The sequence below is a fragment of the Anthonomus grandis genome, chromosome 9, assembly GCF_022605725.1.
Source record: "Anthonomus grandis grandis chromosome 9, icAntGran1.3, whole genome shotgun sequence".
NCBI classification, from domain to species: Eukaryota; Metazoa; Arthropoda; class Insecta; order Coleoptera; family Curculionidae; genus Anthonomus; species Anthonomus grandis.
The window spans coordinates 25,333,708-25,361,579 of record NC_065554.1 but is presented as its reverse complement, the minus strand read 5'-3'; the positions used below and the strand labels follow the sequence as shown (position 1 = coordinate 25,361,579).

The window sequence follows — 27,872 nt, the reverse complement described above, 5'->3', positions numbered from 1 at the left end:
ATAATGGCCCCCCCGGTTATGATGAAACAATAACGCTTAAATTTCGAATGAAAAGGTACGTTCGCTTTTTGTTTCGTTAATTGGCTTCAATTAGCCGCCATGCCGGTCGAAAATAACCGAAACGAAATAAATCATTTCTGTATTAATAAATAAAAATATATTGTTACTGTTGAATCATCACTCTATACATTTTAAAGTAATATCTGATGTAGTTTTTGAGTTATATCCTTTCTCTCCTTTAATGCGTAACGAGACGGATGGCATTGCGTGCAAAAAAGAAATAAGGTGCCAACTCAAATAGCACGCAAAGTCGTAATAAAAAGGGTGCTAAAACATTAATTAATTAAATTTCCAGTCATTGGCATAACGTGATGTGTATATCAAAATTTCATGCTGATCCCAACCCAACCACAAAATAAATCAAAACATAAACTAAAAGTAATGAGACAACACAATAAACACAAACTACCAACGCATGAGTCGTGGTGAATGAATGGTTCCGTAAGGGGGCCGCCCATCAAGTCCCATTTAGGTAACTTGCCCATCAATCATTCAAATGGTGGTACCATAAGAATAAATAGACGCACCATAAATATTACTCGTCGTATGTATGTCGAAATGGTTGATGTTAAACCTAATACGGGCAAGATAAATTCTATTTATTAAGGATGGAAAAATATTTGGGAGTATTAAGTTTTTAGATAATATGGTGCTAAGTGAAGTTGGAATTGATAAGTTAATTTCTGTGTCTGGTTGAAAAATTAAAGATGAAGGAGTAAGCCGATGATTAGGGTGTAATTGTGAATCTTTCAAGTAGCTATTATATCTTGGAATGTCTCAGTGTTTTATCATATTTTGTGAAAAAAAATGCTTCATATTTTATTAAAGAGAAATAGTATTGTTTTGCGCTTGTCAAAATAAGCATTTGTCATCATTGCACCAGAGATGTTGCAAGCAAACAAACTGTCCATAGTTCCACGGCAATGCTCATTCTAGCCTTTCAATGTTTTAAGACGACCATTTTATATGGCTCATATACAACGTCAAATCATTAAAAATGCTAAGAGGCTAAAGATGGGTCAGCAATATCCAGTTTACGATATTTACTATAGTTTTTGACAGTGTCGGCTTAATAAAATTTGTTTAATGTATGTCTTAATTTTCGAGCTATTTGGCTTCAAAGTGAGTGCTCACCCCAAAAACTATCCATTGTTTTATCCGCTAATTAGTTTAATTTTTTTCTATTTTCACACTTTAGTTTTACAGATTTTTTATGTTGAGTGGTCACCTTAAAAAGCGACTTTAGGGCTTTTAAACTTTAATCATATTCCAGGCACATGATTTTAGGTGGTTTCAGACCGACATTCTCATTTTTAAAACTTTGCCAGGCATTTGTATTTATTAATTATTGCCTTTAGGCTGAATACTTGGTCCACATCCACGCAGTTTACCGGAGCAATAGAAATTGTCAAATTTGCTCGAATACAGTCCCACCGAAGTTTATGTCGCCGTCAGGCTGTTTCTGTTTACTTGATTAAACAATTAGGGAGTAAAGCTCGACCGAAGGCTTGCAGCTAAATCTATTGTGTCGGGACCGTTTCTGCTGCTGCAACTGCAATTGGACACTACGCTCAACTGCACGACAAACTTTGTTTTAAGTAGTTTCTCGAACTTCTCCAAGTTTATTCATTCCTGCCGTCATGCGAATTCTGGATTGTTTCGAAAAAGCAGACGTTAAGATGTCGCTATTAATGTAGGAGTTGTTGTTTTACTTGTCGCGGATTTTTTTCAACTTAATGAGACCTGACATGTTGGTTTTTGTTCTTGGATAGTTTACGTTTTCTCCATTATATTGTCTGGATGGTTAATTAATATGATTTAATGAAGTGAGAAAGTTTCCCTTAATGTTAAAGCTCATAAAGTTATTAATAAATAATTAATTTAAATACCTGAAAAAATTGTAAACTTGCTTAAAGTGAGACCACCCAAAAGCATGTCACAGTGTGTGACTTGTTTTCTGCGAAAGTAGGCGTCCAACCAAAGCCATTACGTAAAAATTTTGTTTTTATTCTCAGCATGGTGTAACGTTTATTATAGATAAATAATATTGCATTTATTTCAGCTGGGAGTGTCCAAAGATAACGCGTTTCTAATAAAATTAGGGTCTTAAAGTGTATTTTGTATGGAAAAATTAGCTCTTTGCAATAATTAATTTCTGGAAAAAATTGCTGTTATATTATTAACTGAATGTGAAAAATAAGCGCCTCTTAGATAATAGAATGTGCCTACACAACATTAATTAAAAATAAAATATTGTATCTTTCTAAAAAATCCCGAAAAAGAGGAATGACTACAACTGCTCTTAACTGGAAAATAATTAAGATCTACCTAATAGCCATAAATAGTTATTTAGGTGCCATAAGAAAAATCCTTTAAATACCTGTCAAATGGATATAAGTTGTTAGCAAATAAATTACTTCATTTACCTGGAAGTAAAAAATAATTACTTTAGGTGTCGGGAAAGTACCAGAAAAGGCTTATAATTAAAAAAAGCTTCTAGTTTTAAATCCCAAGAAAAATATTAAAAAATGCTTGAAATGGCTGAAAAAATAGTATAGTTATATTATGATAATAAATAAATATTATAAAAATAATTTAATAACTAGTAAAAAATACTTACTCTGACTAATTGGAAAATAAAAGAAAATAGTTCTATTTTCTCAAAATAAAGGAAATGTACTAATAAGGGCTGGAAATAAAATGAGAGTGACTGTAAGTGACGAGACATTTTAATTTAAGTGCTCGAAGAAAATTGGAAAGCGCTCAAGACAAATAGTGCCAAAATACATAAAAATTCTTGCAAAATAAAACCAATTTCTTACAAAGTGAATTACTTGAACCACTTGGAAGTAAAACATAATACTTAAAGTGTCTGAAAAATAAAACAAGAGCATGCAGTAACTGGAAATAGAAATATTTTAATTTCCTTATGGTCTTAAATAAATAAAAAAATAATTTAAGCACCTAGAAATCAACTAATTTTAGGTACTAGGAAAAAAAGAAAGTGACTAGACAATCAAACATTTTAAAATTTTTAAGTATTCAGAGAAAATTGGAAAGAGCTGCAGTGTCTAGAAAAAAATTTAAAAATGCCTAGAAAAATGAGAATAATATTTTACAAAATAAATTGCTTCAACTACCTGGATGCACAGAATTTTTTTAGTTATTATAATTGCCTAGAAATATGATTAAAAAAAATTAAGTGCCTGGAAAAAATACGATAAGTTTAAATATTTTTTCTCAAAATAGTGAAAACGAATTTTGCTTGTGAATGTTAATTAAATTATCAAAAATAATTAAATTATTTTTATTTGTTATTGCATAAGAAAGAAATTTTAAGTGCCTTTAGAAAATTTAATTTACTTTAAGTGCCTTAAAAATATTCCCGATTTTAAAAGGTTGATAAATAAATATACAACAAATCTCAATGTGCCTGAAGGAATTAAAAAAAAAAAATCAAATGTAAAAAAAAATATGAAAGTTGCATAAAAAGACAATTGAACTATAGCTGCTCAGAAAAGTTAATTAACAATTTTATTTCCTCAAAAATAGGGAATGCGGTAATTTTAAGTCCCAGGAAAAAATTGGAATGACTTAAATAGCTTACAAGAATTATGTAATAGCTTCAATTGACCGGAAATAGAAATATTTTAAATTAGGTGCTCTAAGAAAGTAAATAAATAATTTAATTGCTTAGATAAATTAAAGAATTTAAGTGCCTCAAAAGATATAAAAAATTGCCTGGCGAGTAGAAATAAGTCTTTACGAGATAATTTAAAACAATAATAATAATAATAATAATAATATTAAGTTCCAGGAGAAAAAAGAATGACTTTAATGGTTTATATAAATTAAGTGACTGCACATAGAAGTTTTTTAAATTTATAACTATATTAGGTAAAGAATTTAAGTATTTAGAAAAATTGAAGACTTTTGGTGCCAAAAAGAAGGAATCAAATATATAGCTTAAAATGCCTAAAAATACAGGAAGAATTTAAGAGAAAAAAAAACGTCAACCACCTGGAAGTAAAAAAATAATTACTTTAAGTGTCTGGAAATTAAAATTTAAATTATTTTGGAAAAATTACTAGAATAAGAAAATAAGGAAGTTTAAAAAGTAAGAAGAAAGAAAGAAACTTCTTAAAAGAAATTAAGAAGATGTATGAATAGACAAGAAAGATTCAGATCAATGGTTTGTAATAGAATGAAAAAATAATTGATGGAAAAAATTATGTCTGGTACAAATAAATGAAAATTTAACTGGCTAAAATAACACCAATTTCTTTCCTTTTCAAGATAAAAGAAAGAAGTAATAATGTAAAGAAGTAGTAATTAAAATCAAGGATTTACCTTTAGTGCCTGGAAGAAAAGTTTTTAATTGCCTTAAAGAAACAAATAAAACAAAGAAGCCAAAAAAGATTTGTAAAATTAGAAGAATGAATGTAAATAATAAATAAAGAAGAAATGTAAATAATAGAGAAAGAGTCGTTAATAAAATTAAGAATCAATCTCAAACAGAAATGGTAGTAGTAGCTAAAAATTGTAAAGACTAAAACAATAAATAGATAAACAAATTTATGCTCGAAGTCCCTTGATAAAAAATCAACGGATTCTTTACTCACTATTTCAGTTGGAAGCGCAAAAACCTATTTATAATAATAAAATCCGTTATACATCAGATTTTATATATTCCTTCAACCCTTTAAAGCAGAATCTTAATTACGCACATTATACATTAAACTAGTCCCCCACAGCATCTTTTGCATAATTAAGAATTTCGCTTTAAGTACAAAGGGAAAGGGTTCAAAGTTATTTCCCCCTTATGTGTGCTGCAGAATCAATTGACTGACCGGTCCACGATTCGGACAGATGGCCCTTCACCCTTCGCCCTTGAAATAGTGGGAACAAGGGTTGAGATATTTTGGGGCAAAGACGTTGCGAACTTTAAAAGCAATCAAATTAACGCATAAACTAATATTTATTAAGGAATTAACGTGAAGGTGTCGGTTATTGTCGATCGTGGGTGTTTCGCGTTTAAATAATTCACTTGTCGTTTTCAATTTGAAATTTAAGCCGCCACTTTTTGTGTAAAAATTACCTGACGGTGGGCGTTTCTAATGATACACGTAACTCGAATGAAATTGCGAGTGTGTAAGACAGTTTAGATTATAGATAAGGGCCATGTTTGGGTTTCGAACATGTGTAAAATGTGATGGAGGATAAAGGAATTATTAACAAATGGATTTTTTTTATGCAACCTTTATGGCGAATAAAGCGAAATAATTTGGTGATTTGCTGAACAGGTGAACGATGGAATAACAAATTTACCGCCGAGGTTTACGGTGCAATATAAATATTTACGCTGACCCGGAATGTAGCTATATAATATTTCTGGAATATGTTTATCTAATGGATTTTACCTGTTTATGCTTAGATGATGTATTCATGGCTTTTTCATGGTTATTTTAAATATTAACCTAAAACTAGGTGCAAAAAATTATTTTATTTAAATAAAAATCGTTAAAGTATAGAGAGTTTTTGAGTTTTGGCAAGTTCTAAAAATGCTCGGGACATTGCAAAAGGAATGAAGAATTTGACTTACTTCGACTTCAAATGTTTTGTAAAATACGCTTTAAAATGTGGTTTATTACCTGTCAGAGTTGTTTTTAGCCAATGGGTCTCTACAATGCAAAATCACTCAACAGTCATCCTTCTCATATTGTTTGACATAAACTCGATATATACATTTCAATATATACATATGTCAAACATGTTATCTTCCTTTATTTGACGACTAGCTAGTGTCACCTAGAATAGTAAGGGCTTCCCCAGACGCTCCACTGCTGCTAAACAGTAAGCATCTCAACGAATTAGACAAAGGATATATTTCTACTATAACCTTCTGTTTATTCGTGTCAATCGAGCCCCAGGTAAGGCCCCCAGTCTTACCAGACAGCACTCGAGGAATTGCGCATTCGTTCCTAATTGAACAGAGGCTTTCACACCTACTTGTGCGGGCATCTTCAAGATAAATAATATTAATAAAAACAGATCTGTACAAAATTACTCATAATAGCCACATATCTACTCAAGATCAACTATTTCTCGCATATTGACCACTATTAGATTTAGCAGCCTGGTTTAACCAGTAAACACAACTCTTTTTCCAACACACCAACTTACACACATTTCTCTCAAATGTTGCTTTTTGACTGCCTCGCCAATTAATATTTTTGGGTGTCCTCTTGACTCAATGAATATTAGAGATCTTTAGCAATATACGTTATTTTAAATATATCAAGTTGTTAAGTGATTATGGAATTAATTAAATTGAGATAGAATTATTATAGATCGTTAAAAGAGTTTTGTTTTAAATGAGAATACATATATTAAAATATAAAAATATATAATATAATAAAATGATAAAAATAAAATATGTTTTACAGTTTGAAATAAATGGACCTGCTTTATTCAACATGGAAAAAATCGTTGATGTAAAGAAATTAATTGAGAGTGTCTCAACTGCCTGGAAGAAATTAATTCTTCATCTAAGAAAAATTTGGTTAATTTATAGTGTCACTGTAAACAATTTGGTCACATATTAAATTCGTGTTGGCCCTTATACAATACAAGTTTGAGAATTTGACTTAAATTGCATCTGTTTAAACGAATAAAAATTAAAACAATTTTTTTAATGTTATTATGTACATCTATGTAAATTGTGTGCGAAGTGTCTGACTGAGTTTCAATTCCCTAGACGAGATAGGATATTTAAGATATTCACCTCCAAAATCCCTTTGTTAGGCTTAGAATTTGTGAACAATATTTTGCACACTGATGAAGGGTTATATAAGAAAACTATCTTCCCAAATTCATGTCTCTAATTTTCTTATTTAAGGAAAAATCCTTAATAAAGTGTTTGACTGAGCTTCAATTCCCTAGACGAAGATTTAAACTTGTAAAATTCTTTTGTTATGCTTAGAATTTTTGAACAATATTTTACACAGTGCTGAAAGGTTTTAAAAAGAAGCTACTCTCCAAAATTCATATCTCTAAGTTACATTTTTCATGAAAAATCATAGATGATGTATAGGGCTTAGGCTCAATACCCTAGACGAACAGGCGGACCTCCAGTATCCCCTGGTTAGACTTGGAATTTTTAATCAATTTTTTACACAGTGCTGAACATCGATAAATTATTTTCTGAAATTCATGTTTCTTCAAGTTTATTCACTAAGGAAAAATCAATAATGAAGTGTCTGAGTTTCAATTTCCGAGACGAACACACTGATCTTCAATATCGCCTAATTAGGCTTTGAATTTTTAAATCCAAAATTCATATCTCTAAGTTAAATTCTTCAAGAAAAATCATAGATTTAGCATCGGATTGATTCTCAATACCCTAGACGGATTAGACGGATCTCCAGAATCCCCTGGTTAGGCTTCGAATTTTTAATCAATTTTTTGCTTAGTGCTGAAGGGTTATATAGAAATACTATCTTCTAAAATTCATGTCTCAAATTTTCTGATTTAAGGAAAAATGCCCAATAAAGTGTTTGACCGAGTTTCAATTTCCTAGACGAAGACCTCGACCTTCAATACACTACTTTTAGGCTTGGAATTTTTTAATAATATTGTGCAGCACGGTGCTGAAGGGTTTCATAGATAAAGTACCCTTTAAAATTCATATCTCTAATAAAATTCTTCAAGAAAAATCATTGATGATTTATCGGGTTTACTCTTAGTACCTTAGACGAATCGACGGACCTCCAAAATTCCCTGGTTAGTTCAATATTTTGCATAGTGCTGAAAGGTTATATAGAAAATCTATTCTCCTAAAACCTTGTCTCTAAGTTTATTTATTCAGGTAATATTCCCAATAAAACATATGAGTTTTGATACCAAGGTGTTAGCATGTTAGTTGGGGACTTTGGGAACATTGACACCTTAAATAAAACAAGTCTATCAAACACTAGGTATGAAAATATGCCTCTTTATTAAGGTTACATCTCGCTTAATCAGAGTAACATACTAAGGCAGATCACTATCATATTAAGCTTTAGTTTTTTTCCAACCAAAACTATCCTACTAATAATATTAAGAAGCATGTAATTAACTCAGTATTCTGGTGAGAGGTTTATCGAATTAAAAAAAATTAAGTCTTGGCATATTAAAACGTTGTTAGCTTAACAAAAATTATAGGTACCCTAAATAAGATATATATACAAAGAATTAAACCAGGGATAACTGAAGGTATACTTCAAATGAAGATACAATGATTAAAAAATAAAAATAATGACGCACTGAGACTTGAATACAATAATATTAAAAATATTAATAAAATTTCAGGTGATGCTTCTAATGAACTTGAAATTAAATCTAACCAAGATATAAAATATGGCAAGTCAAGTTTCTGATACCACAATTCCTCTAAATCTAATTTATCCATCTTTTTTAAATCCCATGTCGTCAAATTATATAACAAAAAATTATAATAAATAAAAACAGTTTGCCAGGTCTAAATGGCGTAATAATAATAATAATGGCGTCAAGGTGTGTTGCGGTATTTATGGATCTAGCGGAGGCCTTCGACATTATCGCTCAGTCTGAACTACTTCTTGAAAAATACGGAATTACTAGTGCAAAATCGAGCAGATAGATAAAACTAAAAATTCACGGTTAGTACAGTAAATCTGTCAAATTTGTGACGAAAAATTACCTACACACTTTTTTTGCGGAAATCGTTGAAAGAGCATACAAAAAGCCTAACTTGAAATTTGTGACCTCGACGCATACCGGGTTTGCGAAAAAGCTCAAAAGTTTTTTGGATTTCATTTATCTCGGGAATGGTAGGTTATTGGAAAAATTTGTAAGAACAAAAAATGTCGGAGACATCATTTTCTACAACTCTTCTCATTGAGTCCACTTGCTGCGATAAAAATTACAAAAAGTAGAAGTACCCAAAAAAGTGTTTTTTCGCTTTTTGGGATAGAAAAAATTTGTTTATTGCAACATTGTCAATGAAAAAGTAGTTCGTCTCAAAAAAACCTACAAAATTCATTTAAGAAATTTTCTTGGCCGATAAACCGTTCCTTAGTTATAGCGTGTACAATTAAGACCATTTTGCTTTGTATGAGGAAATCAAGTTTTTTCATACTCAAAATATTTAAAAATGTTCTTCCATATTTACAATAAGAAAAAATATTTTCAGTTGCAAAATTATAAATAATAATAATGAACAATAAAAAGAAGAAAATGAAAAATATTATTTGATTATTTAAGAAAATAGTATATGAATATTAACTTTTGGTCAAAAGAGATATAAAAAAATGTTCATGCGCAGTCATATAACATTAAATAAAAAAAATATATAAATTATCTTGCTAGAATATTCCGTGGTGGTAAACTGTGTAAGAATTCGATGAAAGTTGTTTCTTTCATGATAATCTTTGTTTAAAATGTTTTGTACTTACATTAATCCTTGTTTTATCAGCTTGTTGCGCTTATCACTATTATGTGGTTATAATTACAGTAAAATTAACTCAGTCATTACTTATTAATTCATGTTTAATTATTAAAATTGTTTATAATTCTCACTTTGATGAGGTTACATAAGATTTTTTCATTTTATAATAAAATACGAAAAAAATTATTGCTTATTATTTCAAACATTTATAATAGGTGCAATTGTTTATTTACTTATTTATTTATTCATTTGACGTGTAAATCACTCTTTTGCGATAATAATACATTGTAGTACATGAGTGCACAATATAATAATAATGTAAACAAAGTTGGAAAACTTAATAAAATTAAATTAACTTAGTTGGTGATATACATATGCAAGTATATTCGTAAAAATAAAAAAATAACATAATTATCGTGTATACATAATTCTTACAATTCGCGGGTGCATGGGAAAAAAGTTGTATGTCAAAAATAGCGAATTTGAGTAATTCGCACTTGAAGTGTTATTTTGGGCTGTGACTAAAATTTTAAACATATATATTTTTTTTTTGCTTAGAATCAAGTAGAATAAAAGGAGCATTTTTATTGTAAAGTAAATTAACTTTTCCAGTGTTTGGTATAAAATAGTATTCACATTTTTTTTGACTTACAACATTTAGATTTTTTAAAATTTTGACATAACTCTTTTTACACAATAAAAAAAACAAAGTATCGAATATAACATGTAACAATGTACGAATGTACTTACAAAAGCTTTTAAGGGAAGTAAAACTATTTAAGTCGTCCTCCAATATTTAATAAATTTAAAAAATTTATATATATTCTCTACATATGTTTCGAGAGTGTAAACTCTCACCTTCAGTTTCTATTTTTGGAACCAATAAAACTGGAGAATTCCATTCACTTTGTGCCCTTTCAACTATGCCATCTTGGCACATTTTAGTTACTTTTTTATGTATTTCATCTTTTTGTGAAAGAGGTAATTTATATGGTTTAACATAAGAAGGTGTGGCATTATTGCAAAAATGTCAGTGCAAGGGTAAGTTTCCATCATTTTGCGTTTGTACTTAGTTTAAGACCATTACTTTTGTAGTTATTCTCCTGAAGATGAGAGTTTACACTCTCGAAACATGTAGAGAATATATATAAATTGTTCTAAATTTATTAAATATTGGAAGACGACTTAAAGAGTTTTACTTACCTTAACTTTAAACACCAATTCAACCAATGGACTATTTCTTCAACTTAAAAGCATTTAATTTTAAAACAAAGAACATATTCAAATTATTTTAAGAGAAATAAAATATTACTCATCACTTGATTTATCTGAACTTGCATCAGGATATGTATCAGCATTTTTGTCTTTGGTGGTGGTCAAATTTTTATAAAAATCCGCAAAAGTGTCACTTGCAAAAAAATTTAAATGCATTTGTAGCATGTCTGACATAGAGCATTTTACACGATAAAAGTGTAACTTATCTCGTTAGACACATTGAAAATAATGGACTTACGCGTGTATAATGACTTAGTTCGTTATTCCCATACGTAAAGGAGGGTTTTTAAATTCGGCTTCTGACATAAACCAGTTTTGACAAAAAAATGACATAACACCTTTTTCACATGCACCCGCGAATTATTGAGCAGAATCGCAGCGTAATTAAGAAGTTACTGCGTAATTGAGACGCTATAAGTACGGAACGGTTTATCGGGCAAGAAAATTTTTTAGATGAATTTTGTAGGTTGGTTCGAGACGAACAACTTTTTCATTGACAATGCTGCGATAAATAATTTTTTTCTATCCCAAAAAGCGGAAAAACCCTTTTTAGGGGTACTTTGGCGCCATCTATTTTTTGTCATTTTTATCGCAGCAAGTGAACTCAATGAGAAGAGTTGTAGAAAATGATGTCGCCGACATTTTGTGCCCTTACAAATTTTTCCAAAAACCTACCATTCTCGAGATAAATGAAATCCAAAAAACTTTTGAGTTTTTTCAAAAACCCGGTACGCGTCGAGGTCACAAATTTCAAGTTAAGCTCTTTGAATGCTCTTTTAACGATTTTCCGTAAAAAAAAGTGTTAGGAATTTTTTCTTCAAAACGGCCTTTTTTGCGACAGATTTACTGTACTAAGTACATTGCTTGAATCCCTATTTATCTTATACATAAACTCCCTTTTATCGTTGCGTATTACTGGCAAGGACTCTTATGCAGACGACACAGATCATAAAGGGCATAATGAATTTAATTTTTTATGTTCTATATTTGTGTGCCTGTACTTACCCCACCTCCACAACCTTCGCTTAGGTTAGTAATTTACTATTTTCCTATATATATATATATATATTTTTATTGTCTAAAATAATTCTAGCTAAAAACTAATTTACTTTAAAGCATATTTTTTATGAAAATTAAAGATCCCTTCAACAAAAAGTTTTCGGTTCATCCCGAATGAAAAATGAACGTTTCCTCACAAACAACCCATTTTTGATAATGGCCGGCGAAATAATCTGAAATATCCCAAGATGGATTACCGTTGCCTTTTAACTGATGGAAACTCGTTTGTTTCGAGTCGTTTATCTTTATTACGAGTTGTAATATAGGTAAGGCATAATTAAGTAGCCCGAGCATAATATTTTGTGTCTGTGAATTTCATCCAAGAGAGGCCTAGCCCCCCAATAATTATCAACCGATTAAAGATAACATTCTTAAAAATGACTTGTCACGATTTACATAATACAAATTACTAAGAGGCGTTGCCCCAAGTGTTTTTTTTTGTAAATATTTGGAGCGCGGTCGGATTTTCGAGCCTAAAGTAGAACGTATTAACTCAAGCATATAAAAGTTTGTCAACTTACGTTTGTTACTTAAGCCTCCGCTGAGTACTCTAATTATTTTTTTTCCAGGTATTTAAAGTAATTTCTACATTCTTAAGGCACTTAAAACATCGCAATTTTCTTCCTGTAGGCACTCTAAAATATATCGTAAAATTCTTCTTTCAAAACTAGTTTTTCTGTCTTTTAGGGATCATTAGTTTTTTCCTACTTTTTTACCTACTTTCTGACTAAATTAATTTTTTTTATTTCTTTGAGATGGTCAATTAGGCAGTTCTAATTTTTTTTCAAAGTAGTGGAAGTCAAATTCACTACTTTGAAAAAAAATTACTTTAAATTACCGTATTTTTTTATTTCAAGCACTTGGAATAATTTCTGTTTTTTTGAGGCTTTTTCCCAACTATATAATAAAGATTTAATGCAATTTTTTTTATCGACCAATACAAGTCCTTACTATATTCTTGTAATCAATTGAAGTCATTCCATTTTTCTATTAAGTTCCACTGTATCCAGGCACTTAAAATTAATTCCTCGTAATTTATTTAATTTTATTTTTATACAATAGATGCCATTTTTACTATTTTGAAAAAAAAAACTGCCTACTACGCCAACGCTTATATTCGTGTATTTGTTATTATCTTATTTTCTCCTGGCACCTAAAGCACTTTCTATTTTCTTGCGGCACTTAAAAGTCAGGTTCGTCAAATAAATTAAAAAACTTAGATCATTCACAATTTTTTAAGTAGTTATCTGAAGAGCAAAGTATACATTGAAGAGGCACATAGTCACCATTTATTTTATTAGGAAAGCAATTTTTAATAGTAAGGAAACATCGGCTAAATGGTCATCATTTTTACCAGATTTAACTCCCTAATGAAGATTATTCTCCGTATCTCCCTCACAGCAGAAACGCGTTATTATTTTTCTCATCAATTTTCTAATTCACACATTTTCTAGATCTCATTTGAGTATATTTATACAATTTTTTTAAAACTAATTAATATAATAAAAAATATTGATTAAAGGGCCACCTTAATCAACCGGTTTAACTTCCCTAAATATTTTCTTTTGGATCCAAGTTATATTAAGGTAATATGTTTTTTTTTCAACGAGCTTGTAGGCATCTAAAGCCTTTCCTGTTTTTTCAGACATTCCAATTTTTATTTCCTTGTCTATAAAATAAAGGAAAATGAATCTAAAATATCAGCTGACCTATATTTCCCAATTAATCTATTACTACTTCTCCCTGTTCCAGACAGTAAAAGTGTTTTTTTTTCACATTCTTAAAAACAACTTAAACGGTAATAAACGTGTACTTTACGGCAATTATTATCGTTCCCTACTGAAAACATCATCATCGTAAAGACTACTTTGTAATGGCTTGTTATCGCGCACTCTCTAATTAAATCTACAAATGCAACTTGTACGACGTTCGACGCACAGAAATAAATCATGCGCCCGATATGGCAAAGATGGTAAATGGGACTCAATTACATAAGTAGCTATTATGTCATTTGGCAAATTACAACGATAACATATTAGGGATTAAATTTTGTTTTAATTGCCTAATTACATACAGTATGCAAAGAGGAATTCTCCAGTTATGCCAGCAATGTGATTAGTGCTTAATGTTATGAATCCGCCTCGGCTTAAGATGCCTCTATAATAAAATTTGGAATTAATCCTATAGTAATTAATTTTATATGGGATGATGTTGAAATTCCCCGCTATTTAGACATATTAATAAATTTATGTGTAGAACACATGGTATATTTGTATATACGTATTACATCTTTAATTCCTTACACGTACCAATTCACATTGAATTTATAAAAATTCTCCTCAAAAAATATCTACTTTCGTTAAAAATCCAGCAGAGAATTTACAACATTTTCACTCTAAATCAAATCAGTTATTCAGTATTTTTTAACTTGGGAGCAGCATTATTTCATAATACAATCCGGTTCAAAGGACCATTTTTAGGTGTGAATTTTATGGGATGGAGCTGATCTATAAAATTATAAGACGTCTTAAAGGTTACGAGTAGAAACATAATATTTAGAAAGCTACATATGAGCCAAATCAGGTTTAAGCAATTTTAAACTTTTTATTACTAAAAAGGTTGATAGTAGCAGGTTGATATTTTAAAGCCAAAATACGTTTGTAAGTAAAGAATATAAAATTATTGCCTTAACCCTAAGGTTAATCTTGTATATCTAAAAATTTTTTAAGAATGTATGGAACGTTCCGGCTCAAAGGACCAGAATTTAGACTATTCTGGTAATTTTAAAATGCTTACAAATAAGATTTTTTTGCATGGAAATACGTATAAGTTAGGTGACTCGGCTCAAAGGACTAAAATACGTACTTTAATATTGTTTATTATTATTTTTCAAATATTTTTCTTAAGATATTTAAATTGTATTCAGACTTGATTTATTCACATATAAAAAACGTGTTTTTTTTTTAACTAAATAAACTTTATAAATTAGACTCAATTAAATCAGATTTTCTGGCTCGAAGGACCAAAAATTTTTATCAAAGAAATACTTGAAGCGCATTGATGAATAAAAAAACAACTGCTGAAAAAAATTAATAATGAGGCTTATTACCTAGAAAGAAATAAAAACTGTTTTCCTTTAACTACTTAAAAGATTTTCTTAACAAGATTCAATAACTATTGTAAATATTTCGTGCAGGCATTTGAATTATTATTTGAAATACGTACCAACTACATCCTTACACGTACCAATTCACACTAAATTTATAAAAATTCTCCTCAAAAAATATCTACTTTCGTTAAAAATCCAGCAGAGAATTTACAACATTTTCACTCTAAATCAAATCAGTTATTCAATATTTTTTAACTTGGGAGCAGCATTATTTCATAATACAATCCGGTTCAAAGGACCATTTTTAGGTGTGAATTTTATGGGATGGAGCTGATCTATAAAATTATAAGACGTCTTAAAGGTTACGAGTAGAAACATAATATTTCGAAAGCTACATATAAGCCAAATCAGGTTTAAGCAATTTTAAATTCTTTATTACTAAAAAGATTGATAGTAGCAGGTTGATATTTTAAAGCCAAAATACGTTTGTAAGTAAAGAATATAAAATTATTGCCTTAACCCTAAGGTTAATCTTGTATATCTAAAAATTTTTTAAGAATGTATGGAACGTTCCGGCTCAAAGGACCAGAATTTAGACTATTCTGGTAATTTTAAAATGCTTACAAATAAGATTTTTTTGCATGGAAATACGTATAAGTTAGATGAGGTGACTCGGCTCAAAGGACCAAAATACGTACTTTAATATTGTTTATTATTATTTTTCAAATATTTTTCTTAAGATATAAGATATATACAATTTAAATATAGACTTGATTTATTCGCATACGAAAAACGTGTTTTTTTTTAAAACTAAATAAACTTTATAAATTAGACTCGATTAAATCAGATTGTCTGGCTCGAAGGACCAACAATTTTTATATTTCTTTGTTACTGGAAGCGCTTTGTTAATTAAAAAAACAACTGCCTGGAAATATTTACAATGAGGCTCACTACCTAGAAATAAATAAAAACTGTTAACCTTTAACTACTTAAAAGATTTTCTTAACAAGATTCAATAACTATAGTAAATAATTCGTCCAGGCATTTGAATTATTATTTGAAATACGAAACAATGTAGTCTCTCAACCAATTAACTCTATGAGAGAAGATGTTCCTTCTATTGAAGATATTGATGATTTATATAAATTAAAATTTTTTATTTTTTTTTTTAGAGCTGTCAAACCAAAGAAATTATGCTTGTATGCAGTGGTCTTAATTCCATAAAAAAATCCATAATTTGAGGATAATTTATGCATTTAGAAAATTGAATTACAGTAGAGAAGCAGAACATTTATCATCAAAAAGTTAATAGCTTGAAGCGGAATTGGTCCAGTTCGAAGGACCAAAAATATACCTTTTTCCCATTTTTGGGCGCAATATACTCGCCATACTTCGGGAAATGAAATATTCCAATGGAAATTGTGAGAACAGTAGTCTACTTTTACTAAAAAAGTAAACTTCTTTTCTTAGGTCTAGCAGAAGGTAGAAACAGATAGCAGATAAGACTCTTTATGTATTTAAGGCTGCTATGACAAATTTTGAAGTCATTTGGTCTTTTTATAGGCAATTTCTTATATTTTAATGCCTCGGAAACATGTTATCTGCTATTATGTTATACTCTTTTGTTACAGGCATTTACACACTTCCTTATTTCTTCTAAGTAGTTAAGATAAATTAAATTTTTATTTCTTAAAAAGGGTGAATCTAAGAAACTGGATATTTTTAAAATTCGAGATATGAAAAAAATGTCAGGGAACTAGATCCATCTCAATGTCACACGTTTATACATTTTCCTTGAGTTGAGACATCATTATCCGCCCTTTTAATAACAGTATAAATAATTTGTTATATATATTCCAGGTAGTTAGTTATTTATTTCTCTTTTTTAGCTAATTGAAATGAATAAAGTCAATATTTTTGGAAGCAGTAAAATTCCTATGCAAGCAATTTTTTAGACCTTTTAAGCCATTTTTTAAGTCAGCTAAAAGTAATCTTTTTTAAATAATAATCGTTGTTTTTAAGGTTAAATGACTTTGAAGACTTTATCCGACTCGAAGGACCAGTAGTCTACTTTGACATTGCTCCTATTATTTGAAACAATGTCTTTAAGTCCTAAATACGTATAAATTACACATGATGATTCGATTCGAAGGACCAAAAATTAACACTTTAAGCACCATGTTGCCAAAAAGGGTAACGATCGTTTTTCTAAGGTCAAATTATTTTGAAGAGTTTGAATGGCAAATAATATACTTTTACATTGATCCTATCATTTGAAACCAAGTCTTTTAAAGTCTAAATAGGAGTAAATTTTATATGAAGGTATGACTCGAAGGACCAAAAATTATCACTTTAAACACTATTTTACCAAAAACGGTAATAATAGTAGTTTTTAAGGTCAAATGGTTTTGAGGAGTTTATCCGATTAGAAGGACCAGTAATCTACTTTGAAATTGCGGCTAATATTTTAAACAATGTCTTTATAATGTAAATACGGATAAACAACACATGATGATTCGATTCGAAGGGCCAAAAATTAACACTTTAAGCACCATGTTGCCAAAAAGAGTAACGATCGTTTTTCTAAGGTCAAATTATTTTGAAGAGTTTGAATGGCAAATAATATACTTTTACATTGATCCTATCATTTGAAACCAAGTCTTTTAAAGTCTAAATAGGAGTAAATTTTATATGAAGGTATGACTCGAAGGACCAAAAATTATCACTTTAAACACCATTTTGCCAAAAACGGTATTAATCGTAGTTTTTAAGGTCAAATGGTTTTGAGGAGTATATCCGATTAGAAGGACCAGTAATCTACTTTGAAATTGCGGCTAATATTTAAAACAATGTCTTTATAATGTAAATACGGATAAACAACACATGATGATTCGCCTCGAAGGACCAAAAATTAACACTTTAAGCACTATTTTGCCAAAAAGGTTAAAAATCGTTTTTTTTAAGGTCAAATTATTTTGAAAAGTTTACTCGATTTGAATAACATTGATCCTATCATTTAAAACCATGCCTTTTAAAGTCTAAATAGGAGTAAATTACATATGAGGGTCCGACTCGATGGACCAAAAAATAACACTTTAAACACCATTTTGCCAAAAACGGTAATAATCGTAGTTTTTAAAGTCAAATGCTTTTGAAGAGTTTATCCGATTCGAAGGACCAGTAATCTACTTTGACATTGCTGCTATTATTTAAAACAACGTCTTTCAAATCTAAATAGGTGTAAATTAGTTATGATGGTCCGACTCAAAGGAACAACAATTTATACTTTAAACACCATTTTGCCAAAAACGGTAATAATCGTTGTTTTTAAGGTCAAACGATCTTGAAGAGTTTATCCGATTCAAAGGACCAGTAATCTACTTTTACATGGCTGCTATTATTTAAAACAACGCCTTTAAAATCTAAATAGGTGTAAATTAAGTAATGACGGTGCGACTCGAAGGACCAAAAATCCACATCGATTCAATCTATTCAACATTTAAATGACATTAAATCAGCAAACTAAAGCGACGTCGACCGAACCGGCAACGCGGTTGCAAAGGAGGCCGTTCAAAAAATGCCGAGTTCGCGCGCACCGTTTCAACCGCGTTGCCCCTTCAGTCGTCATCGTGTAGCGCCGATATCAACACACACAATTCAACTCACACACGCACACAGAAAATTCAAATTCGTGTTCTCTCTTGTTCCCTCCGTAACGCGCTTTCGCTTTTTTTCTGTTTCAGACGCCGAAAATATTGAAGACGCACGTGTGAACGTCCGAAACGTGGTCGTCGTCAACAACAGGGATCGCAACAACATGCGCTAGAAACCAATACAACTCTACCCGTACCAGTTCGCTTGCTCGTTGTTTTTCATAACTTCCCTGCTTCCTCCTATAAAATAATTAATTATACCAGGATCGCGTGTATGTATAACAGTGACCTATTCGTATGATGAACATTATCAGCAGCAATTCAAACGAATAATTTTTTCGCTAAAAGTGTTAAGCTAAGTGCATACTCTCTCTCTTTCTCTCGCGATTTTTCATAGTGATTTACCGCGCGTATTATTACTGAATTAAATTAACAAAGGAAGAAAAAAAAGTAACAGAAATCGCAGATATGGCTATGGTTAACCTGTTAAACGGTAAAGATTCGCGCTGGTTGCAGCTCGAGGTGTGCAGGGAGTTCCAGAGGCAGAAATGCTCCAGACCGGATACCGAGTGCAAGTTTGCTCATCCCCCAGCCAATGTGGAGGTGCAAAATGGAAGAGTCACCGCATGCTACGACAGTATTAAGGTGAGTCATTTTTTTAAATCTTGTACCGGATCGAAGGACCAAAGAATCTTAGACAGTTAATATGTATTTAATGTAGTGGATGATTTGGACTTGATACAAGGAAGGTTTTTAGATTTTTGCAAGCTCAAGGCTTGAAAGAATGTCTGAAGTAATGTAATTCATGTAAATCGTTTATAAAATTTGGAAGGCGATTGTGTGGAAACTATGAGTTTTCTTGTCATAGTTGCAACGGTCCTTGTACAAACATATTCTTCTATCTCCAATGAGATGACCAAGAAAGTCGTACCTTTTATAGTTCATGAGTATTTTTGGAGGTCAATGTTGGGCTGTGAAATTTTGGTTTTTTGAACAATCTGTACTTCCAACCTATTTTTATGATCTATGGAATGGAAACTTGCTGCTAATATAATAATCCTTAAGCCTTAAAAAATGCTATGCTGTGAGATGGCTGTCAGTCAGTTTAATCCCTATGCTCAATAAAGATGATGGTCTCTGAAACTTATGTTGGTATCTAAACTGGATTTACTCAAAAACCATTTGAGCTATATTAATGTACTCAATGTTAATGCATTAAGAAAACATTAATCAATACACTTTATTAAGGCCTCAAAACAATTTGAGAATCATGTATAAAATTATTAACCAATTTAACCCTAGTGATAAGGTTGTATTTGTATCGGATCGAAGGACCAAAGTATCTTTGTTAATTGAGATTTTAAACTGTTAGTATGTCGTTACATAATGGATGATTTTGATCTGATTTAATGGAAATTTTTGGTGTTTTGCAAAATCAATGCTTAAAGAAATGTCTAAATTGATGTAATTCCTGCAGGTCGTTTATAGAATTCGCAAGGCGATTGTATAAGAACTATGAGCTTTTTTATCATTTTTTATTGGTTGTTGTATATTTTCGGTCTTCTGATTTCAATGAGATCATCCAAAAAGTCGAAGCTCTTATAGTTTATGAGTGAAACTTGGGAATTTTTCATTGGCTGTATTTCCTGCAGATCTTTTCAGAACCTCTCATTGCTCTTATTGTGTTTTCATGATCTATGGAAATAGAACCTGCTTCTTGTCTTGTAAAATTCTTCAAAAAATTAATTTCTAACTTGGCAAGTTTTCTGCATCAGCCAGATTTAATTCCTATGATAAATAAAGATGTTGGTGTATGAAACTGATGGCTGCATTCAAACTGGATTTACTTAAAGGCCACTTAAGGTATATTAATTAAATAAAAGTCAATGCATTCAGAAAGCATTTCTTTACAAGTTTTTTTTAACCGATATAAAAATAAAGCAATCAAGCTTAACTATATTATTAATTCTTATGGTTCTTATATATTCTGGTCCTTTTAAATCCATTGAGACGTACCTCTTATAGTTCTCAAGATTTGGTGTTTTTGGAGCCCAATGTTATGGTCAAATGAAATTTAGGAATTTTTCAAGGATTGTAATTCCCCGGTTTTTCATGATTTATGGATAAATAAATATTTTCCTGAAAATTGCAAAATGTAGGTTAAGGTTAAGTTAAAAATTGGTTCTCTTTTTTTGAAAAATGACACTACTTAAGTTAAAAGCAATAAAAAAAATACATAGATAATCTTTTCCAAGGAATTGGAACATTTAGAGGACATTTGGTTTAAAAAAATGTTTTTTGTTTATTGAGAGTTACTTGAACCAACTATAATTTGAATTGTTGGGTAAATAAATTTTTTTAGTGAAAAATTTGTGTCTGAGGGTGTGTACTTACTCAAAAAATACAAAAATTTTAAGAAAAACTTTGGAAGACAACTGTAAGAATATTATGCGTTCTTTCTTCATAAATTTAATGGTTATTACAGGTTCATGCCTTTCCAAATCCAGTGAGACCATTCAGAAAGTTATACCTTTAATAGTTTCCAAATCATTGAAATTAATAATTCGGAGATTAAAAAAAAATCAAAAAAGTGAAGTTTAGGAATTGTCAAATTAGAGAATCTAATAAAACCATTTTATAAAGAAGGAGCTCACAGTTTTCCTTTGGTTGTCTTCCAAAATTTGCAATTTAAAATAATTTTTTCAAAATTTGAAAGGGTTAAGATGGGATTTGAGATCTACAGGAATTTATAAATTTCACTTTTTTGACAATGTTTATTAACCCATAATTAGCCTTCCAAGATGCCAGATATTGGAAAACTATAAGAAGTACGACTTTCTAGATGATCTCATTGGATTAAGAAGAACGATAATATAAAAGAACCGTTGGAATTATAAAAGAGGAACCCATATATTTCCCAAAATCAACTTCCAAAGTTTTGATAGATTTTTTAATTTTTCCAGTAGCTAGATTTTACCAACAAGAGTCGAGAAAATAATACAATACGATTATAAAACTTTCAATCAAAGGAATTAAAAAAATGACTAATATTAAAAATACAAACATGGCAAAAGACGATAGGTAAAAATTAGTGGAATTATTATACAAAAACAGAATATCCCGACAACGCAAAATTTAAAAGTGTAGGTAACCTATTTTTCATAATAATAAAATGAATTTTCTTATAAAATGAAAAACTTTCTTAAAAACTTTGGACAATAATAATTTAGAGAAAACTTGCTTCTTAAAATTACGATAGTTCTTGAGACATTCGAATTTTTGTTTAATGAGACTCAAGCGGCAAGTCTCATTTTAGAAGTGACCACTCACTTCAAAGTTCAATATCTCAGAAATTAATTGAGCTACTCTTATCAAATAAAAAGCATAATACTTGGGAAGGCATTCCCAACAAATACTCTTTAAGGCTCGAGCCAGTCTTAGCAATAGTTTTAGCGATATCCGAATTATTGTCATAATTATTTCTCAAAAAATTTATAGAGACATAAAATGACCCCTTAACCATTCTCAATCCACCACCATTTAAATCCACTTTCTATCTAAAATATTAAAAAAGTTACAGGCAATTTTGTTAGAGGACAATTTTTTTTCCAACTGTCTGACTCCATTTTGGGGGATTTCTCAAAAACTAATTATTTCTCAAAAAAAATTATAGAGATATAAAATGACCCCTTAACCATTCTCAATCCATCACTATTTAAATCAACTTTCTAACTAAAATATTAAAAATGTTACAGGCAATTTTGTTAGAGGATAATATTTTTTCCAACTGTCTTACTCCATTTTGGGGGATTTCTCAAAAACTAATTGAATTAAAAAAAAATTATAGAGACATAAAATGACCCCTTAACCATTCTCAATCCATCACCATTTAAATCAACTTTCTAACTAAAATATTAAAAAAGTTACAGGCAATTTTGTTAGAGGACAATTTTTTTTCCAACTCTCTGACTCCATTTTGGGGATTTCTCAAGAACTTATTATTTAAAAAAAAAATTATAGAGATATAAAATGACCCCTTAACCATTCTCAATCCATCACCATTTAAATCAACTTTCTAACTAAAATATTAAAAAAGTTACAGGCAATTTTGTTAGAGAACAATTTTTTTTTCAACTGTCTGACTCCATTTTGGGGGATTTCTCAAAAACTAATTATTAAAAAAAAAAAAATTATAGAGACATAAAATGACCCCCTAACCATTCTCAATCCATCACCATTTAAATCAACTTTCTAACTAAAATATTAAAAAAGTTACAGGCAATTTTGTTAGAGGACAATTTTTTTTCCAACTGTCTGACTCCTTTTTGGGGGATTTCTCAAAAACTAATTATTTCTTAAAAAAATTATAGAGACATAAAATGACCCCTTAACCATTCTCAATCCATCACTATTTAAATCAACTTTTTAACTAAAATATTAAAAAAGTTACAGGCAATTTTGTTAGAGGACAATATTTTTTCCAACTGTCTGACTCCTTTTTGGGGGATTTCTCAAAAACTAATTATTTCTTAAAAAAATTATACAGACATAAAATGACCCCTTAACCATTCTCAATCTATCACCATTTAAATCAACTTTCTAACTAAAATATTAAAAAAGTTACAGGCAATTTTGTTAGACGACAATATTTTTTCCAACTGTCTGACTCCATTTTGGAGGATTTCTCAAAAACTAATTGAATTAAAAAAAAATTATAGAGACATAAAATGACCTTTTAACCATTCTCAATCCATCACCATTTAAATCAACTTTCTAACTAAAATATTTAAAAAGTTACAGGCAATTTCGTTAGAGGACAATTTTTTTTCCAACTGCGTTTTGGGGAATTTCTCAAAAACCAATTATTTCTCAAAAAAAATTATAGAAACATCAAATGATCCCTTAACCATTCTCAATCCATCACCATTTAAATCAACTTTCTAACTAAAATATTAAAAAAGTTACCGGCAATTTTGTTAGAGGACAATTTTTTCCAAATTCCAAATTTTTCCAAAACCAATTTTCCGTTTTGGAAAATTTCTCAAAAACTAATTATTTCTTTAAAAAAATTATAGACACATAAAATGACCCCTTAACCATTCTCAATCCATCATCATTTAAATCAACTTTCTAACTAAAATATTAAAAAAGTTACAGGCAATTTTGTTAAAGGACAATTTTTTTTCCAACTGTCTGACCCCATTTTGGAGGATTTCTCAAAAACTAATTATTTCTCAAAAAAAATTATAGAGACATAAAATGACCCCTTAACCATTCTCAATCCATCGTCATTTAAATCACGTTCCTAACTAAAATATTAAAAAAGTTGCAGGCAATTTTGTTAGAGCACAATTTTTTTTTCAACCCAAGGAGCAATTTTCACCTTTAATGTGACTACTCAATTCTAAGTCTAATTTTTCAGACGTTAATAGGGCTACTCATATGAAATAAAAAGCATTATACTTAGAAAAGCATGCTTAATAAATACTGTTCAAGGTTCATGCCAGTCTAATTAATAGTTTTTCAGTTATTCCAACTTTTTTTGAGTGCGGCCCAATGAGCATGTTTCATTTTCAAGCTGACTAGTCAGTTCTTAGACTAATTTCCCAAATGTTAATAGTGCTGCTCTTATAAAATAAAAGGCATAATGCTGTGCGAAGCATGTTCTAGAAATTGTATATAAAGTCCAACCTAATCCAAAAAATAGTTTTTGCACTATCCAACTTTATGTCTAGTAAGGTCCAAAGAGCAAGTTTCATTTTCAAATTGACCACTCACTTGCAAGTCCAATATATCAGAAATGAATGGACTTATTTTTTTTAAATAAAAAGCATAAAACTGAGGAAAGCAGGATCAACAAATACTGTTTAAGGTCCAAGGCAGCCCAAGCGATAGTTTCCGATTTATTCGAATTTTTGCCGAGTTAGGCCTAAGCAAATTAATGCGACTATTTTTATGAAATAAAAATCATGATTAAGGCCCAAGAAAGTCTACTGTTTATTTAGAAAAAAAAAGATCTTTAAGTATGCACCCAGATATAGTTATTATGCAAGATGATGCTCCTGGGCAATTTCGTCTATCAATGAGAGTATTTTAAATCTAAGTTTAACTGGACGGGACGTGGAAGACCTTGGCCCGCATAAAGTCCAAACTTTAACCCAGTAGATTTTTAAATATGGAGGATACATGAAATCAGTGGTTTATGAAAATACACAATAATAAACCCAAGAGATCATCGATGGTAAACATTCAAACTGCTGCTAAGTCAATTGAGCAATGAGCGATTTTTAAGTGAAAGAATTTTAAAATGTATTGAAACAAATAAAATTCATGTCGAACATTTACTGGCAAATATTGATAGTTTTTGTTTTTAATTTATCTTTCCTATCTTATCGTCTATTCGAAGTGTCATAAAACCATTTCAATAGTTTATGAATGTGTTTTTTTTGAGTGCATTGAAAATTTTATATATCGATCTCTCAAAAAGGGTCAATGGTAGAAGATTCTTAAATTAGGCCTATTCTAAAACAGTTGCGGATGTTCTTCAATAATCGTAGCACCAACGACCATTAATGGAATGATAAACTGGGATACAATAAATAAATATAAAAGACATATTGAGATCATGATTGTCTTACTGCCTAAAACTGGTCCTGAAGATCTTTAATAAAATGACTTCATAGCTCAATAAAGTGAATCTACTAAGGCACCAAATCATGCAACTCTCTTCATTTAACTTTCCTTTTTTCCTAATAAACCGATTGATCCGTAATTTTTTTTTCTAGACTGAACAACAATCGTCTCAATTAGAAATACTTAAATCTCGCATCCGAAGCCGCGTTTGCACGTTAAAACTAATTAAACGCGAACAACTGCGCGATGACTTTTTGAAATGCGACTTCAGTCTCCTTAATTAGCCTCGTATTCAGCTCAATTTTACCTTTATTTCATTTCGGATGTGTGTGTATAAACGTGAAAGTAGCGAACGTTGCACGGAGTAGGTAATATTAATCTCCGGCTTAAAGGTGAACAAACTTGAAATATTACGACATGTAAATTTTCGGCTTGTGCATGCACTCCGCTTATCTCGCCTCACATCTTCGACGATTACTCTTTTAAAACTCGTCATGTAATGTTACACAACCGACCCGTTCCATCCCGTCTGGCTTTATGTACAAATAAACGTATTTATTTATCTAATGGTCTAAATATAGTCCCGACAGTCATGTTCGAAGCATCCAAGCATAAAGCGAACGTTAAAAATCTCGCGTTGTAAAATAAATGTTTGCAGATGATGATAATGTTGCCACTGGATATATAATTCGGCTTTCGGGTAAACAATGATTCTTTTCATAATGCTCTGATACGAAGCAACATCACCGGCCTAAATCAATTTTGGTATCTAATTGTGCTACGCGGAAGTGATTACGTCCCTTTACGTGTAGCGAAATGGGCCTTGATTAACGCTCATTCAAAATAAATTAACCAATATTACTATAGGGGAGACCATGTTGTGTTGTTTGTATATTTATAAAGGGATGGGCATATTGAGGATGAATAGTTGCTCTGATAGAATGAGTCCCCGGAGGCCATTTTAGGGGAACATCTACAAATATTCATTACAAGCAGATATTGGAGTTTTTCAAGGTCCCATAAGAAATCAGTTGAAGAAAAAAATATATTCAGAAGAGTATGCTCTTCAAATGTTTATTTTATTACAGGCAGTTTCAGAAATATTGCCTTTTTTTGTTTTTTGGGATTTAAGATCAATGCCTGATTTTCAGGGTCACTTTAAAGTCCAAATGCTAGAAAACTAATGGAACTAATCTTATCAAGTAAAAATCATGATATTGAGAAAAGTATTGTCTACAAAACTTGTAGGTCTAACAATATCATCCATTACCTGAGATAAGGTGGTTTGACCACTTATTATTTAAATATTGCAACTTTTGATTTTTCCATAGTCTTCTTTAACATTTTTGAAAGTAGAAGAAGAATGGATATTGATCAAATATGATTAAATTGTGTAGTGCTTCCAGTTTTAGGCAGAATGGCTTTTTTCCTAGCAAATATTTATTATGTGAATACTTCCAAGCAAGCCGTCACGTCAGCTTCAGTATGTACGTTTTTTTTAGTCCAGTTCTATTATTACACTAAGGATTTTTCAAAAAACACTTGAAATAAGGACAAAGTACCAAAAGCGTCTGTTTACGACCATTTAAAAAAAATTTAAATAGACTTTTGTAATAATTGTTTGTTCTTTCTCATTTTTTTTGTTTAATTTTTGTATTGTTTACTGCCTTTATTATGTTTTAAACATTTAGTGTTGTTCAGGGTTCAAAACAATCTAAGTAAAAATGTCTACTATAAAAGAGATATCACCCATTTATAGTAGTGGCAAGTTCAAAAATAAGGCTTGGTCTCCAAATTGACCACTCACTTTAAGGCCCAAAATCTAAGAAATTACGGTCACTATTTTCATGAAACAAAAATCATGATGATGTAAAGCTTTTACTACAAATTTTATTTGGGGTGTAAACCAATGCAATTAAAAATTTTAGAGATATCAGTAATTTTTAGCAGTGGTTCTCAAGAACAATGCCTGGTCTTCAAAGTGACTACTCACTTCATATTCCAAAATCTAAGAAATTATTAACACTATTTTTATGAAACAAAAAGCATGATACTAAGTAAGTTTTACTGTGATTATTAATCGAAAAAAAAATTCAGAGATATCAGACATTTTATGTAATAGTCTCCAAAACAATGTAGAGTCTTCGAAGGGACACTTCACTTCAAAGTTCAAAATCTAAGAAGCTAATGGATCTATGCTCATCAAACAAAAATCATGATGCTTAGAAGACCTTTGACTATAAATTCTATTTAAGTTGTATCTCAATCCAAGTAAAGAATCCAGAGATATCTGTCATTTTCATGATGTCCAAGAACAAGGCTTGGCTTTTTATAGTGATGACTCACTTCAAGGTCCAAAATCTAAAAAACTAATGGCACTATTTTTATCAAACAAAGAGCATGATGATTAGAAGATCTTTTACTGTAAATTTTATCTAGGATGTAGACCAATCCAAATTAGAAGTTTAGACCTACCTGTCATTTTTAGTAGTGGTTCTCAAGAGCAATGCTTGATTTTCAAAGTGATGATTTGCTTCGAAGTCTAAAATCTATAAAACTAATGACACTATTCTCATCAAACAAAAAGCATAATGTTTAGAAAAGCTTTTACTACAAA

The 27,872-nt window shown here is 30.3% G+C and overlaps 1 protein-coding gene across 1 annotated transcript in view; it reads left to right on the top strand.

The window, feature by feature from the left end:
• LOC126740475 (muscleblind-like protein 2) overlaps window positions 1–27,872 on the top strand; it is a 529,138-nt gene that overhangs the window by 113,000 nt on the left and 388,266 nt on the right. Inside the window, exon 3 of the mRNA XM_050446506.1 lies at window positions 18,713–19,267. Within this exon, the coding sequence (XP_050302463.1) occupies window positions 19,091–19,267 (177 nt within the window). The 5' untranslated portion in view covers window positions 18,713–19,090. The remainder of the gene's footprint in view (window positions 1–18,712; window positions 19,268–27,872) is intronic.